The following is a 17,723-nucleotide window of genomic DNA, read 5'->3' as shown; positions in this document are numbered from 1 at the left end:
ATGCTTCCTCATGGACTGGTGGATTCATGGACTGCTGCAATCTGTAGTGTGAAGGCACCTGCCACATTAAGTGGAGAATTGGGCTGGTTAGTCCATCTGTTGAATGTGAGACTCAGCAATGGCCTCCTTTCATCTTCCTGGTTCATTCTTCCTCCATATTTATATAGACCCACTTTAATGCACTCATGTTATGCTTCTTATCTGGACTGCATGTTCTGATTCCTCTAGGAATGCGGCTTCCCCTGAATTCTGAACTTAACTGCTGCTTCAGAATATCCAAGCTGACCTTTATACCATTCTGGAGGTTGTGGACTATAACATCCAAGAAACTATGTGTCCAGTACAGTGTGACTTGAGTTTTATCCAGCTGTTCCTTGCTGGTGTCCTCTTCAGGTCTGTCTCCACCTTCCACTCTGCTGCCACTACTTTGAATTATTAAGATGGCCCGTGCAGTATCAAATGGGATAACTACACTCACTTGAGATGTTCCCACAACCAATGATCTCACTTTCAAGGACTCTTAATCTTATGTTATCATTATTTGTTTTCTACTTAATTGCACAGTTTGTTCTCTTCTGCACTCTGGGTGATCTTTCACTGACCCTGTTATAGTTACTATTCATTAGATTTGCTGAGCATGCCTGCAGGAAAATGAATCTCACAGTTGTACTTGGTGTCTTATAAGTTCTTTGATGATAACATTTATCTTTGACTTTGACCCTCTGTATATATCTTTCTATATATACCTATATATATATAGGTCCTTTCTATATCTTTCCGCTATTCCCTTCAACCTATGCCCCCGAGTTCTTCGTTCCCCTTCCCCCTACCCTGCGGAAAAGACATGGGATGCCTGTATTCCCTTGCAGTTAGTGCAAACATGCAATCGATCTGGAAGGGTAAATGGAGGTCGCCTTCAGTTGCATTTAACATTACTGTGTGCCAGACCATGGAAATTTGTATTTTCACTAATGATCTGCACTTTAGTGATGATTGTGTGTCCGGCAGATCATCGGATTGCAAACACATAATTGATGTTTGGCTTACAGTGTAAGGTAGGTACAAGTTCTTTGCCAGCATGTTAGTCATATCGTCTTGATTCATTTGCAAGGTCAAAATCAATGGTAGCACTTCAGTGCATTGCCTGTCATTGGCATTCACTTACAGCTGGACCAGTAAACTAAAGGCCTTTGATATCAAACTATCGAGTTTTATTGTCTTGAGTTTTGCAGCACAGAAACAGGCTCTTCAGCACAACTTGTCCATGCTGACTGTGTTGCTCAGCAAGCTCACCCATCTGCCCACATTTACCCCATAGTCCTCAACCTCCGCTTTCCATGTACTTATCTAGAAGTTGATTTTGTGCCCAAATCTACTGATATTTCTAGGGAAAAAAAATAGCAAAAAAAATTGTTAGGTGTGTGACACCTAATGGCATTCTTTATTGGTACCATTGATGATGTATGGTTATGTTATACAAGCAGAATAGCCAACATGCACAGGAAGTGTTTGTTAACCTTGGGGAAAGCTCAATGTTAGGATTCAATTCATGAACCTTCACAGCAATTCCATCAGCTCTGTGGGACTTTTCTGCAAGCAATGGAAATTGTAGCACTTCTGTGTAGAGAATATTATGCTTTTTTCAAATTACAAAACTGCACTTAAAGCACAAATGTGGGGGTTGTTTGGACTGCAATTGTGTTTTTGTGGTATTTCAACGATTGTTTTGTGGGGTGTGAGAGTCAAAGTCTCACAATTAGCCATGTGGTGAAACAGTGGTTAACTTGTTGTTTCACATTGTTAAATGAGAGGAAACATGGGCTTAAATGTGGTTTGTAAAAAAATCTCGCATTCTGAGGCCACCTTACTTATTCTGATACAGTAGTGGCCATTGGGTCTATGTTGGCTCAAACAGAGTAATGTCACGCTGTATCTTCGGACCCAAGCGTGGTATCACACAGACAATTAGAAGGGTTGAACAAAACTAGACATTTGACTAACAAAAGAGACAAAGCTGAACAGTAGAATTTACAAGGTCTTGGATAACTCAGAACACCACTAGGCAAAAATCAAGATGACCACGTCAACAATGGGTGTTGACGTAGTGGATGGATGCCTTTAAATACACTCTGGGGCACAAAAGAGTCTCTGCCCAGTTGATAAAACCTCAGACTAATTACAAGCTGACAAGTAACTATTCCAATAAGAGAAAAAAGTCCACAGATTCGTAATTGGATACCTGCAAAGTCTGAGAATTAATTGGAAGTGATGAAGGACAATTACAACTTAAGTGTAAACTAGCGAAGACCTAACAAAACACACGAAAAACCAAAGTGCAATGATACAGGTTATTATAATTAATAAAATGCAGTGAATACAAAAAAAGCGTAAGCCTCAGAGCCCTCTGCCTAGTCTACCAATGACTTGAGGTTGTGACAGAGTAATCCCAATAATCCCATCTCCCCCTCCTTTCTTCCCTTCATAATCTATTCCCTAAAAACACTGTTTATTAATATCACATAGAAAATCGGGGTTCAAAGCTGTTTTTACTGGTTACCAATGTGGCTTTTGAAACCAAACGGAGCATACAGCTCTGCTGGAAATTGAGGGTATTTACTCCTGTGCTGAGATGCAGTTGGGTAAACGATGTGCCGATGTATACAAGGCAAAGAACAATACCACTACTCCTGGTGGTAACCAAATAGAACTTGTGCCATTTGTGGCAAAGCGACTCATTCTCATTGTAACAGTGGCATGGTCCATGCCAAATTCAAAAGCACAGTCGGCCCTCCTTATCTGCGAGGGATTGGTTCTGGGACCCCTGGAGGATACCAAAAATCACGGATGCTCAAGTCCCTTATTCAACCTGTCTTAATGCGGTGGTCCTTGGGGCCCAGCGGAACCCCAGACCTTATTTAACTTGTCTCAGTGCGGTGAACATTAGGACCCGGTGGTGGGCTCTGAATCCGCAGTGTTTCTGTTCACGAAAATAATCACAATTGAAAATAAAGTGGAAATAATAAAGCAATTGGAAAGAGGTGAAACGCCATTGGTCATTGGAAAAGTGTTAGGTTACGTTGGTCAACAATTGGAACAAATTTAAAGGATGAAGTGAGAAAGGCTCTACCCCGATGAAAACTACAATTATTACTAAGCAACGCAGTGGTTTAATTATTGGGTTTTGGGGTTTTCGGTTTTTGATCCCCCACATCAACCAGGCATGGTGGAGAGTGCACTTGGGAGCGGTCTGTCACTGGATCGAACTCGGGAACTTCCGTTCCTGAGCCGGCACTGAAACATATGTTCTTAAGTGTTTTATATGCATAGAAAGGTAAAATATATACTATATACTAAGACAAACGTTTGACTAACTGATGCTAAATAATACCGGATGTACCTGTTCCGACATACTTAGTAAGAGAACTTCCGATTTTTTTTGATCCTGATCCATGATAACCCATGCACATCCTCCTGTATACTTTAAGTCATCTCTAGATTACTTATAATACCTAATACAATGTAAATGCTATGTAAAATAGTTGTTATACTGCATTGTTTACGGAATAATGACGAGAAAAAAGTCTGTACATGCTTGATCAACAAGTGTTGAAAGAGCACTTCTGGGTTTTCTCGATTCGCGGTTGGTTGAATTCGTGGATAAGGAGGGCTGACTGTAACCTGTCTGTAAAGACTATTGGTCACAGGATCCACGTGATATTGTACCCATGAAGAATTTAGAGTCAGGCTGTACATGAATTGAAAATAAACAGTAAAATGTTTTTTTTTAAAGAAAACTTTTCTTTTGTGTGCCATCCTGACCAATCTTGCCATACATAATTCCATCAAGTTCCAAAGAAGAAAACAATGCAGAAAAAGTGGAATGCAAGTAGACAAATAAGGTGGAATGGACATGGTGGGGCAGGTTGCAAAGACCCCGTCAACTCCCCTTTGATTTTTCTATCACCTCTCGGCACTGAAGTGCAGGTGGTTCTGCTATAAGGTGTGGTTCCATAACATAAATTGGCTTTCACATTGATGGATTAGCGAACTCCATTTGTTTTAGATGGGCTGTATTGGTTATAGCATAGTTGTGATTAGGAAAACCTCCTTAAATATGTATTTTGAAGGCAGATACAGCCTGTTCTGCAAAAATGTGTTCAGTTCTGGTTATCTCATTATAGGAAGTATATGGGAGCTTTAGAGATGGTGCTGAAGAGCCTTACCAGGATGCCGTCTGGATTAAAGAGCACCTCTTATGATGCAAGATTGAGAAAGCGAAGGCTTTTCTCTTTAGAGTGAAGGAGGATGGGATGGCACTTGAAAGAGGTGTATAAAATGATAAGAGGCACAGGTAGAGTTGTCAGCCAGCTCATTTTTCCCAGGGTGGAAATGACTAATACAACAGGGCATAATTTTAAGCTGATTAGAGGAAAGTATAAGGTGGGTGTCAGAGATTAGAGGAGTATAAGGAGTCTGTGGGATTGAATGCAGGTCCTTGGAACTATGAGGCAACAGCTCAAATTGCTGTACCACTGAGCCAAGAAATTGTTAACCTTTACGAGAACAATTTGTGTTATTATCTGGCAAAGTACGAAGGATGCCCAGTCAGTTAATCCATCTCTCAAAAGATCACCCAGAAGATGGGAAATCATGGTAGAACGAGGCCTTTATTTAGAGCAGGGGATCCCAGCTGCGGTCCACGGATCATTTGCTTAATGGTATTGGTCCATGGCACGAAGAAAAGCTTGGAAACCCCTGGTTTAGGGAGATTGTTTTACTTGCTACTGTGCTGATTGTTAAATTCACTTTTTAATTTTGATCCTTTGTTTTATAAAGCCATACTCTCGCCTTTCCTTTCCCCATTAACAGTGACTCATTCCACCCCATCTTTCCTTCCCGCCACTTTTCATTCTGCCACTTTTCATTCTACCTCTTCCCGCCATGCTGAATTGACGCTGTCCACCTTTCAAGTCTGCCCCTTTCTGCTTGGTGTGTCTGCTGCTTCCTGTGAATTTCTTGGAGTTGTCATGGATTGGAACTCCTTGCCACACCCTCCAGTGCCCCTCAGCTCCCAAAAACAAAACTAGAAGTATTCAAACCCTGATTCATATATTACCTTGCTGGTCAGACTATGCTGGGAGTACTGTCTACAGTTTTGGGCTCCTTACCTAAGAAAGGATGTGTTGGTAGAACCATAGAACATTACAGCACAGAAACGGGCCTTTTGGCCCTTCTTGACTGTGCCAAACCATTTTTCTGCCTAGTCCCACTGACCTGCACCTGGGCCATATCCCTCCAAACCCCTCTCATCCATGTACCTGTCTAAGTTTTTCTTGAATGTCAAAAGTGAGCCTGCATTCACCACTTCATCTGGCAGCTCATTCCACACTCCCACCACTCTCTGCGTGAAGAAGCCCCCCCCCCATGTTCCCTTTAAACTTTTCCCCCTTCACCCTTAACTCATGACCCCTGGTTTTTTTCTCCCCTGGCCTCAGTGGAAAAAGCCTGCTTGCATTCACTCTATCTATACCCAGCATAATTTTATACACCTCTATCAAATCACCCCTCATTCTCCTACACTCCAGGGAATAAAGTGCTAACCTATTCAACCTTTCTATGTAACTCATTTTCTCAAGTCCCGGCAACATCCTTGTAAACCTTCTCTGCACTCTTTCAACCTTATTAATATCCTGTAATTAGGTGACCAAAACTGCACACAATACTCCAAATTCAGTCTCATCAATGTCTTATACAACCTCACCATTACATTCCAACTCATACTCAATACTTTGATTTATAAAGGCCAATGTACCAAAAGCTTGCTTTACAACCCTATCTACTTGTGAAGCCACTTTTAGGGAATTATGTATCCGTACTCCCAGATCCCTCTGTTTTACTGCCCTCCTCAGTGTCCTACCATTTACCTTGTATGTTCTACCTTGGTATTAGAGAGGATCCAGAGAAGGTTCACAAGCATGATCCCAGAACTGAAAGGCTTAACATATGAGGAGTGTTTGATGGCCTTGGGCCTGGACTGTGGAGTTTAGAGGAATGGGGGGTATCCCATTAAAACCTATCAAATACTGAGGCGTTTCTTTAGCTGGAGGATTTTGAGTCTGTGGAATTTATCACCTCAGTTGGCTGTGGTGGCCAAGTCACTGGGTATATTTAAAGTGGAGGGTGAAAGGTTCTTGATTAGTAAGGGTGTCAAAGATTATGGTGAGAAGGCAGGAGAATGGAGTTGAAAGGGATAATAAATCAATCATGATGGAATGGTGGAGCAGACTCGATGGGTTGAATGGGCTAATTCTGCTCTGATGTCTTATGAATTACCATCATTAGAGTCCATGAGAAGTGAATCAACGCAGTTTGCAGTGATTATATATTTTTGGCACCTGATTTGAAATAATATAGCAGTAGCAGGTTTTACAAGTGGTTTCACCAACAAAGCACCACTCTTGTGCTCAAACATAGTTTTGTCCTTCAAGTTACAGTGATTTCATAAAATGAGTTTTAAGAGGAGCATAAGCACAAAACTCCATGTGCCCGGCTGCAAGTATGAAACAGCTTGTTCTGTTTTGTACTTCTACTTATATTTATTGTTTGCCTTGCGGTTTGCAGTTGTGGAAACTTGTTCACTGGCCAAATTAGATCTAAGGTCTTGATTGAGGTCCTTCTGATCATGGGTGTTGGCCAGATGGAGGAAATATCTGCTGGATAATGAGCATCTCCAGTATATGAAATACTTTAAGTGAGAATGGGAGAGGTTTTCTGAATACATCCTTGTCAACCTCAACTCTCACCAGACACAACTTATCTCTTCCCCCATTCCACCCAGCTCCTTCCCACTTTACAAAGACATTGCTTTTCCTTACACCCTCCCAGTTAATATTGATCCACTTTGTGCCTCCTGGGTGAGTCCACTTCCCTTCCTATTGTCCACTGCTCTCTCTCGGAACAATTCTTGCCATCCAAGTGATATGCCTGTTGCTCTTGGCCGCCAGAATCCCACAACAAACTCTACCCGGTGCTCACTGATTTGTTTTATTCTAGCACCTTTCTGTGACCCTCCAGACCATGATTTCCGGAACTCAAAGAATTGTGGCCTTCAATATTCTTTGCTGGAAGCTACCTTAGTTTGCTTTTAACTCCTGACTCTGGCAGAAATCCAATTTCATGTTGGCATTTGGATCCAAAGCATGAGGAATTCCTTTTCTTCACAAAGGCGCTCAATCTGCTGAGTCCCTCTAGCAGATTGTTTGTGTTCTGCTTTCAGATATTGCTAAACAACTTTTAAAGTGTCAATTGTTAATCTGCGTTCTTTAAAACTTCACATATTGGGCCTTTATCCAGCATTTTAATGATTTTTTCCCCCCGATTGTGGTTGGCTTTGCATTAATGTCACTTATTTTGTTAACTTTCCTGTTTTGAATATTTATTAAAATCTCTTGCTTTCTTATTTTTCTAGTTAGCTTTATTTCATATTCTTAAGTTATTATTGATATTTTAGTTATTCCTTGCTGTTTGCTAAAGTTTGTCGATTCTTCTGACCGTCACCAGTTTTAATGCTTTTTCTTTTAAGTTTGATTCTTTCTAACTTTAAAAAAATTAATCATGTGGATTATAGGTTCTTCATTTTTCATCTTATTATAATATACATATTCTGTGTGTTTTAAAGGATATCTTTAAATGCCAGCCACTTTACCTTGTTTGACTGATTCCTTAATCTGATGTTCCTGTTCATTTTAGCCAGCTCTGTTTTCATTCCTTCATAATTGCCTTTATATAACATTAAAATTCTAGTCCTGGATTCATTCTACTGTCCCTCACACTGAGTGAGAAGTTGTATTATATCTTGATCATTGCTACTTTGTGACTCTTCCATTGTAAGGTCCTTAATTAATCTTTATCTTTTGCACAATAGTATAATCCAGTATAATTTGCTCTTTGGTTGGCTCCAGGATATGTTAATCTAAGAAACTATTCTGAAAGCCTTCAATAAACTACTCATTTAAACTCCCTTTGTTCATCTGATTCATCCAGGCCATACTTATTATAATCCCCCATGATTATTGCTATACTTTTCTGATGCTCTCATGATCTTCTGTTTTACTGTGCCCTACCATGTAGTCGCTGTGTTGTGGTCCATAGGTACAGAAAGTATGACCTACTGAGTTTCAGAACTTGGGCTGCATACAGGTGAAGACACAAGCACTATTGGAGGTGGCAAAGGAAATCTGGAATGCATAAGGAATGATTGGACCTGCTTATAGAAACGAGGAGAAGCAAGGCAGCATTAGTTATTGATTGCGAGGCTGGCAATTTTAAAATGGACATTGTGCCTGTATGTCACTGAGTAGAAGTGATAGTGGGTGGTTGGGATCTGGGTACATTCGGTAGTCTTGGGAGATACTTTAGAGGGTAGAAGCTCTTTCAAAGGTCTGGTTGGGTGTGATAATGCCAAGTTTAGTTCAGTCTGAATTTTAGCAACCACTTACACTTAAGTTGCATCTTTTTCATGCCCTAAAGAAATCCCAGCATTTCAGAAGGTTAATGAGGAAAAATTGAGATGCTAAGAGGAGCACTCAAAACCGTGATGAAAGGAGTGGAGGCAATGACCATATGGTAGGAATTTGACAGCATGGCACAAGTGGTGATGGGATATCCTCAGCGTTGACTTTTGAAGTATTTGACCTTGGGGATGGGTAATGGACAGAAAGAAATGGGCTGAGAAGGGACTTAAACCTTTCTGTATTGTGTTGCGTACAGGTTCTGAGAAACCAGAAGCTTGGAGGCTTCCAGGAGGGATGACAAGCTGTTGGCCAGCCATCTGTTGGATTGCTAAAAGTAATAAACTAAACCATTGAAAGCTTGTTCCAGCATATTTGGAAAAAGTCAGATGGTATTGTGTATCATGGCTCTCTCCACTGTATTATCTAGATTAACCTGAAACTTTCCAACTTTGTAATTTCCACAAGCTCCACTTTAGTGTGATTTCTACATGTGGGAGCTTTTAAGTTTGCTTTTCTTTTGATATTGCTTCTATGAAAATGATTTAAATATTTGGATGTGAGTAGGTGACTTACTATCAAAGGATCTGCCTGCAGATCATGTTGTATAACCTACCTCTGTGGTCAATCGTTGCTTGCTTGCAGGATGTTGTTCTGAAAGATTATTGAACTTCGAGGTTTGTAGTGGTACAGAGAGGCTCCAAGTTTACTTTAGCCAAATGTGTCCACTGTGGAATAGTGCCTGGTTTTGTGATTCTGGGCAGTAAAGTTCTCAATTTAAATTGAAACTTTCTCATAGGTTTAAGAATTTAAGTACTGATAGAGCAGTGAGAAAACTGTCACCTTTCCTGGACTCCTACCTAACCGCCTAAACAATCCACTTTTGTGTGCCCTTAAATCCTTGAAGACATGCAGCGAGCGATATTTGCTGTTGGCAGCTTGCAGTGGAGACTTGGCTTTACATTGAAATGTGCTGTGTGACTAGATCCTGAAGGGGCACTGTTTACAACTATTTAAACTCCCATGTTTTATGCATACTATGGATGATGCTTCATATAGAACATTACAGCATTATTGCTTGCTCACAATCTAAGCCAGTATGTTCTTTTATGTGTCATGCCTCATTTTAAAAAAGTGCAACTCATTAAAGAACATACAGACATTCTCTTGCTTTCATGTAAATGCCTGCTCAAAAAAAAACTCAGCCCAGTTCATCAGACACTCCTTCAGATTTGCAAGTCCACACTGGCTCTCTCTACTAAGACTAGGTTTGGCTTAATGTATTGCTTAAGATGAACCAGTGGGTCAGCTTGTCTTCTCCAAAAAAACCCAAGATACAAAGTACCCCTTACCATGTAATTCAAAGGAACATTTCCATCTAACCCCAAAATTAATGGAAGCTTTTAAGTGCCAAAAGATGAAGGAAACTGAGTGAACTATAGTGTCTGCGAGAAGAAGAACACAGCCAGAGATGTGTGTGTATATGAGATAATACTAGTTTAAACTTTGGGAACAGCAGATAAGCATGTGGCTGCTTGTGTCAAAGGGTTTGTTTGGAGCACCTGATAAAAGGTCAGAATAGCATCCCATATCCAACATTGTTTTTGTCATTGTGTGGTCCTTGTTATGTTTGAACAGTCTGAGAGCTAGCTTGTAAACAATACAACAAGCTAAGCAGATGCCACTTTGAAACCCGCGTAATTCAAGGGGAATCAACAGCATGGACATAAGCTTGGCTAAAAGTAGTGGTGACTACTCTGCAAACTATCAAAGTTGAGAGAGAATGAATTGCTGGCTCCTGATTGGCTTTGCCCTTGCATTTTAAATGGGTGCCTGGTGGGATAGTTGATGTGTTGGTTATTGATTCTCTTGATTTACAAATACAGCAGAGATGAGGTGATTTTTTTTTTGGTCTTGGAGGGTCTCGAACATTTGGAACATCTTGAAGGCCATTGGAAACAGGGCCTTTGTTTTTCTTTGAGTCTGATGTTGATAAATTCTTATAAGCATGGAGGTGAAAGGTTACCACAGGAAGATAGGAACACAAAGTTGAGGTTCAAGGTTGTTTAAGCTCATTTAATGTCATTTCCAATACACAGGTGTAAAGAGGAATGAAATAATTTTTACTCCAGATCTGATACAGCACAAAAAAACAAAGAGGTAAAGAACATAAAAATTAAAAAAGCACAATAAATATAAATACATAGGTTAGCTTGTGTGCATTGATTATATGTCCGTAAAGTGACATTAGGAACTGGAGTGTCTGTACATAAGGTGACTCTGACAGGAAAAGATAAAGCAGTGGTGGTGGGGGGTGTGGTACAGTGGGTTAGTGGGTGGAGTTGTTGATCAGCCTTACTACCTGGGGAAAGCAACTGTTTTTGAGTCCTGTGGTCCTGGCATGAATATGACGTGGCCCCCTCCCTGATGGGAGTGGTTCAAACAGCCCATGAGCAGGGTGGCTGGAATCCTTCATGATTTCACTGGCCTTTTTCTAGCACCTTTCTGTAAATGTCTGTTTGATAGTGGGTAGGCTGTGATCTCTGAATGTTGGAGTATTCAGGGGCTAAGTGGCTTACACAACTGTCATTAACTATGCATAGAGTAAAGTTATATTAACCCAGCATGTTTCAACAGGCATATCTTTCAGGCTATTGGAAGCAATTCCAATTAATATGTCTAATGAATTTAAATAGGAGTTTGGGAGCAGGACTGTGGTGTTTTGAAGGGAGTGTGGAATCAGCATCTGGTGAGTCAATTGCCGAACCAAAGATTCGATTTGTGGATTCGTAGGTCTTTTTTCCAGTTAGAATATACAGTGGCTTTTTAGAGGGGCTGATGGGTTCGTCTGTGCTCTTTTTAATTAAATATAAATCACCTGGACTAGCCTGTGCCTGCTATAGTTTCAGAGTTTATAAATAAGCCAAAGGGTCATAAAGAGAGCATTTGGCACAATGGCCTTCATAAGTCAACATATTGAGTATGGGAGCTAAAATGTTATGTTGAAGCTTTTTAAGATGTTGATGAGTCCTCATTTGGAGTATTGTGTTCTGTTCTGGTCACCTACCTACAGGAAAGCTGTAAGAAAGATTGAAAGAGTACAGTGAAAATTTAAAAGGATGTTGCTGGGACTGGATGATCCCAGTTATATGGAAAGATTGGATATGTTAGAACTTTATTCTCTAGAACGTAGAAGATAGAGGGGAGATTTGATAGAGGCATACAAAATTATGAGGGGTATAGATTGAGTAAATGCAAACAGACTTTTTCCACTGAGGTATTTCTGCTTTGTTGTGAGGTATTTTGAAGGTAGAGCAGTAGATGTATAGGGATTTCAGCAAGGTATTTGATAAGGTACCCCATGCAAGGCTTATTGAGAAAATAAGGAGGCATGGGATCCAAGGGGACATTGCTTTGTGGATCCAGAATTGGCTTGCCCACAGAAGGCAAAGAGTGGTTGTAGATGGGTGATATTCTGCATGGAGGCTGGTGAACAGTGGTATGCCTCAGGGATCTGTTCTGGGAACCCTTCTCTTTGTGATCTTTGTAAATGACCTGGATGAGCAAGTGGAGGGATGGGTTAGTAAATTTGCTGATGACACAAAGGCTGGGGGTGTTGTGGATAATGTGGAGGGCTGTCAGAGGTTACAACGGGACATTGATAGGATGCAAAACTGGGCTGTGAAGTGGCAGATGGAGTTCAACCCAGATAAGTGTGAGGTGGTTCATTTTGGTAGGTCAAATATGATGGCAGAATATAGTGTTAACGGTAAGACACTTGGTAGTGTGGAGAATCAGAGGGCTCTTGGGGTCTATGTCCATAGGACACTCAAAGCTGCTGCGCAGGTTGACTGTGTGGTTAAGGAGGCATAAGGTGCATTGGCCTTCATCAGCTGTGGGATTGAGTTCAAGAGCCGAGATGTAATGTTACAGCTGTATATGACCCTGGTCAGTCTCTACTCGGAGTACTTAATGATTTTGGATGATAATTAGGAGATGTCAGGGGTAAGTTTTCTACACAGAGAGTGGTGAGTGCGTGGAATGGGCTGCCAGTAACTTTAATGGAGGTGATACAATAGGGTCTTTTAGAAGACTCCAAGATAGGTACACGGAGCTAGGAAAAATAGAAGGCTATGGGTAACCCTAGGGAATTTCTAAAGTACATGCTTGGCACAGAATTATGGGCTGAAGGGCCTGTATTGTGCTGTAGATTTTCTGTTTCTATATGTTTCTGTGTATTTTTATTTTAGCAGTTTCTGTGAAAGCAGTGTGTTCTGCTAATAAGAGTGTTTTGGCTTCGGCTAAACATAAGGAGCCATGTTGTCAAATTTATGGTCTATGGTCCGTATGCAGGTTGATGGGACTAGGCACGGACTGGATAGGCTAAAGGGCCTGTTCTATTCTGTAGTGCTATACAACAAGAATGGGGAATGTTGTAAGGAATAGGAAGGAGGGTAACGGAGTTTCAGAGCATGGTGGTAAAATTTCACACAGTGAATGAGGACACGTGAAGTGATGCACCTGAATTTTCCATAATAATGGAATGCACTGTCTGTGAATTGCGTCAATAGATGAAGTGGGTGGTTTCATAGTTGAGCTTTAAATATCTGTGGGTTATTCCAAGCAAAGCCAAGTCTACCTGAAATTAGTACTTGGCAGTCAGAAATAGAATCCTGTAGAAATCTGCCTTTCCTCTGCCTCTGTCCCTGATGTTCAGTAAATAATTTGTGAGAATGAGGACATTACCAATTTTTGGCTCTGAATCAGGGTGAAGTATCTTATCTTAATCATTGGTTACACACATAAAATGCTGGAATATCTCGGCAGGCCAGGCACATCTATGGAAAAGAGTACCGTCAGTGTTTTGGGCCAAGACCTTCAGCGGGAACAAAATGTTGGCTGTACTCATTTCCATAGATGCTGCCTGGCCTGCTGAGTTCCTCCAGAATTTTATGTGTGTTGCTTGGATTTCCAGCATCTGCAGATTTTCTCTTGTTTCTAACCATTGGTTGTGTATCTTTTCTCCTCAGTTGGTGTGATCCGTTGCCCAGTCTGTCACCAAGAATGCCGACAGCCTGATATTATAGACAACTACTTCGTGAAGGACACAACAGAAGTGCCAAGTAGCACAGATGAAAAATTCAACCAGGTGAGAGATTTGTGCGCGCCTGTGTGTGCCCGCATGCGCAAGACCAGTTCGGTAAAGATCAGGTGACTGACAGGATTGTCTCCTGTGGTTTATGAGAAGGTGCAATAAATGGCAACTGCTTGAGCTTTGGCAAAATACTGGATGTTTCCATCTGTACTGAGCAACCACACCCAGTAATCATTGGCACTGTATTGACCAACTACACCCTATGTAATTATTGCCATTGTACCAACCAACCAGACAACCTCCACCTCCAGTAACCTTGGCTCAGCCTCAGGCTTACTTCTCTCTGAGTATGTACTGTATCAGATGCGAACTACGGCATCCTGGGGATTCATTGGTTCAAGTACTTCCAGAATAATGTTCCGCAGAGTTTCTTTTACTGGATGTGGGAATCAAGTGTGCTGCAGGAATAGGACATTGAGCCTTGGTAAAAAGAGCAAATTGCCCTTCCTTTGCTAGATGTTGCACCTTGCTGTTTGTTTGTGTCTTGGAGGAGACTGGCAGGAGAGCTGCAAGGCAGAAAATAGCAGACATCGTACAAATGTAGCGCAAACTCAAAGCAGAGCAGAAAGGTGCTGATAATGGCATCAAAAGTTTTTGCCAAAATTGGTTTGGCTGTGTATCATGTTTACCCAAGGTTAACTTTTGATGTATATTTAGGTAATTTATTATTAATACATTTTCAAAATGCTGGTAGAATGCAGCAGGCCAGGCAGCATCTATAGGGAGAAGGAAATTCTCTTCGGCCCATCTAGTCCATACCAAACCATTTAAACCACCTATTCCCATCGACCTGCGACAGGACATTAGCTCTCCATAGTTACCATCCACGCTGATATCCAGACTTCTCGTAAAAGTTGAAGTCAAGCTTGCATGTAACACTTGTGCTGGCAGTTCGTTCCATACTCTCACATCCCACTCTCAACCCAGAAAACTAGGGGGAAGGAGTGAATCTATCTTCAGCTTTTTCCTTTCTCTCATTCAAGCTTCACCTCACTGAAGCCTTGAAGAGCTAAAGCCTCAAAATCCCCGCTCTAACACTGTCCAGTCCAACAACGGCCACTCCTCTTGCCTCTGTCTTATTTTAATTTGTCTTTGCCAATCAATTCTGATTGCTGATTTGCCGCTGTTCAAAATACCAAACTGCTGCAAATCGATTTCTTATGGGCTCACTCGGTGAACCTGAGTGAGCTATGTCTTCTCATGCTTCCAGTTGCTGATTGGCTGCTGCTCAATACACCAAACATTGATTTTGAAAGTTGCCTTTTTTCCAAGATGCTGGAATTATTTGTATTTGCTTTTGGCAACAGAGGAAACAACACAAAATTTTCCTTTTATTGAAGCCATTTGGGTTTTGACTGTAACCATGAAGCTGTTGGTTCTCTTTCAGAATGCTGCTTGGTTCATGGATTTAATTGAAGGATACAAACCTGCTGCTTTTGCCTGGTCAGACCTCATTGTAGCTTCAATCCCATGTGGATGTGGTTGACTGGAATGCCTTCTGAAGTGGTCTAGCAAACCATATTGTGTGAAACCAAGCAAAGAGTAACAATACACACAAAAGGCTGGAAGAACTCAGCAGGCCAGCCAGCATCTATGGAAAAGAGTAATCAGTTGACGTTTCAGGCTGAGACCCTTCATAACTCCCCAATGAAGGGTCTTGGCTTGAAAGTTCCTCCAGCATTTTGTGTGCATTACTTTGATTTCCAGCATGTGCAGATTTTCTTTTGTTGGGGAAAGGTTACCAATAATAAAAAATAACTGAGTCTTTCTGCAGAGTCGTCATGCCAACCTTGGTTAACAGGACCTACTGTTTGCACTAGGTCAAAAGTTTGATATTTTTGGATAGTATCTTCACAAACTTATGCCATCATATCCAAGTGGGAGGTCAGATTTGGCCCGTTATGCAACCTTAAACCATTCTCTCCATTGTTTGTGCTTGGTGATACCTATGGTATGCATACCAGTTCAGAAATGTGTTTTAAAGAGTTTAAATTAAAGTAAGTGTTAACAAAGAACATATGTATCACCATATACAACCTTGAAATTCATTTTCTTGCAGGCATTCACATTAAGTTGTGTTCCTTTTAATAGAATCAGTAAACAACAAGACTGACAAACAACCAATGTGCAAAAGTCAACAAATTGTGCAAGTACAAAAAAAATCAAGAATATAATAATAAAAAATAAGTAATAAATATTGGGAACATCAATTGTAGAGTCCTTGGAAGTGAGTCCATTGGTTGTGGAAACAGTTCCATGTCGGGGTGAATGAAGTTATCCACTCTGGTTCAACAGCCTGATGGTTGAGAGGTAATAATTGTTCCTGAATGTGGTGGTTTGGGATGAGGCACCTCCTACCTGATAGCAGCAGCAAGCAGAGACCATGGCCTGGGTGGTGGGGGTCCTTGTGCTGTTTCCTGCAACTGTGCTCTTTGTAGATGTGTTCAATGTGTGTGTGTGTGTGTGTGGGGGGGGGGGGGGGTGCTTTACCTGCGATGGACTGGGTAATATCCACGATTTACTGTAATCAAAAGGGATTTTGATGACAACAGTACAGGGCATTGACTGAGAGCTCATAAGCCAAGATACAAATTGTGATCGTGAGACACAAGGGACTGCAGATGCTGGAATTTGGTGCAGGAAAAAACATTGCTGAAGGAGCTCAGTGGGACAAGCAGCATCTGTGGAGACAAAGGGATGCTGCATGTTTTGAGTTGACCTGAAGCGTTGTCTGTCTGTTTGCTTTCACAAATGGGCACTTGACTCCCTGAGGTCTTCCAGATGTTTTGCTGCTATCAAACATGATCTAGCAGTTGTTAATGAAGTCAGTTGGAAAATCATGACTCAATGGCCAGTAGTTTAAAAGCTGGCATAAATGTACTTTGAACGAATGATCCATTAAAACAGCATGATCTTCAAAGATTTGTTTTGCAAATTGGGTTTCTTGCAGGCAGATCATGTCAAGGGCCATTTTTTTGCATTGCAAACCCACTGCTTTGCATAAAGCCAGCTACGGGATGTGGCCATAATTGACTAAATCAGCATTATTGTCTGTCCTTGGTAGCCTTTGAGAAGCTCGTGAACTATTTTGAGCCCCTGTGCTCAGTGCTGTTAGGCAGGGAATTCGATTGTATTGACACCACAGTGTATCTGCAAATTAGGATGATGTGTAGTTTAAAGGGAACTTGGAGTACCAACTACACATATTGGTTCTATCTGTCTAGTTGATCATTGGTAATGTAAACATTGATAGTAGAGAGGTTGAAGGTTATTTTGTAGATTACTTATATTGCAGCTGCTATGTACTGGTGGTGGATGTAATGGATGTTGAAAGTGTTTCATGGGATACCAATCAAGTGGGGCTGCTTTATCTTAAATGGTGTTGAGCTTTTCATGTGTTGTTGGAGCTGCATTCATCTGGACAGATGAGGCTGTGTAGCCGGAGGAAAATTGGGACATGAGTCATCCCAGCCTCTGAGCACAGATGAAGCCACAGTGAGTGAGGCTGATTCAATAAAATTTCCAATCAGTGTCATTGGATTGGACTGTAAAGTTATTATTTTTCTTGTAGTTTAATTTTCTTGTGCTTGTTTCTGTTTTTATATCATCACCTATATACAGTACATATGATGGTTCGGTGAGTGCTTAGTGGTACAGTTGCTTCTATTTTTCTAGAAACTTCAAGGTTTCAGTGGCAGGCTTCATATTACTTGAATCTGGCTATCTGATTGGTTAATGTTATCAATGGAATGTTTCGGTTTTCAATGATTGATAGCTCTTTCATCCCTCCTCCATCCCGGTTTCACCTATCTCCCTCCCCTCACCCCTACCTTTTAACTCTGACTCCTCATCTTTTTTTCTTCAATCATGCTGAAGGGTCTCGGCCTGAAACGTCAACTGTACTCTTTTCCACAGGTGTTGCCTGACCTGCTGAGTTACTCCAGCATTTTGTGTGTGTGTGTGTGTGTGTGTTGCTTGGATTTCCAGCATCTACAGATGTTCTCTTGTTTGTGAGTGGATTACTACACTGTGAAGTCTCTTCCAGGGATGCCTAACCT

The 17,723-nt window shown here is 41.2% G+C and overlaps 1 protein-coding gene across 2 annotated transcripts in view; it reads left to right on the top strand.

Annotated features, from left to right (window-relative positions):
• LOC140734686 (transcription intermediary factor 1-alpha-like) overlaps positions 1-17,723 on the top strand; it is a 170,998-nt gene that overhangs the window by 55,805 nt on the left and 97,470 nt on the right. For both annotated transcript variants that reach the window (XM_073058983.1, XM_073058984.1), the window contains exon 2: positions 13,541-13,659. In XM_073058983.1, the coding sequence (XP_072915084.1) occupies positions 13,541-13,659 (119 nt within the window). The remainder of the gene's footprint in view (positions 1-13,540; positions 13,660-17,723) is intronic.

The sequence above is a fragment of the Hemitrygon akajei genome, chromosome 10 (genome assembly GCF_048418815.1).
Source record: "Hemitrygon akajei chromosome 10, sHemAka1.3, whole genome shotgun sequence".
In the NCBI taxonomy this organism is placed as follows: Eukaryota; Metazoa; Chordata; class Chondrichthyes; order Myliobatiformes; family Dasyatidae; genus Hemitrygon; species Hemitrygon akajei.
The sequence above is the reverse complement of the archived record's forward strand: the minus strand, read 5'-3'. Positions and strand labels throughout refer to the sequence as shown.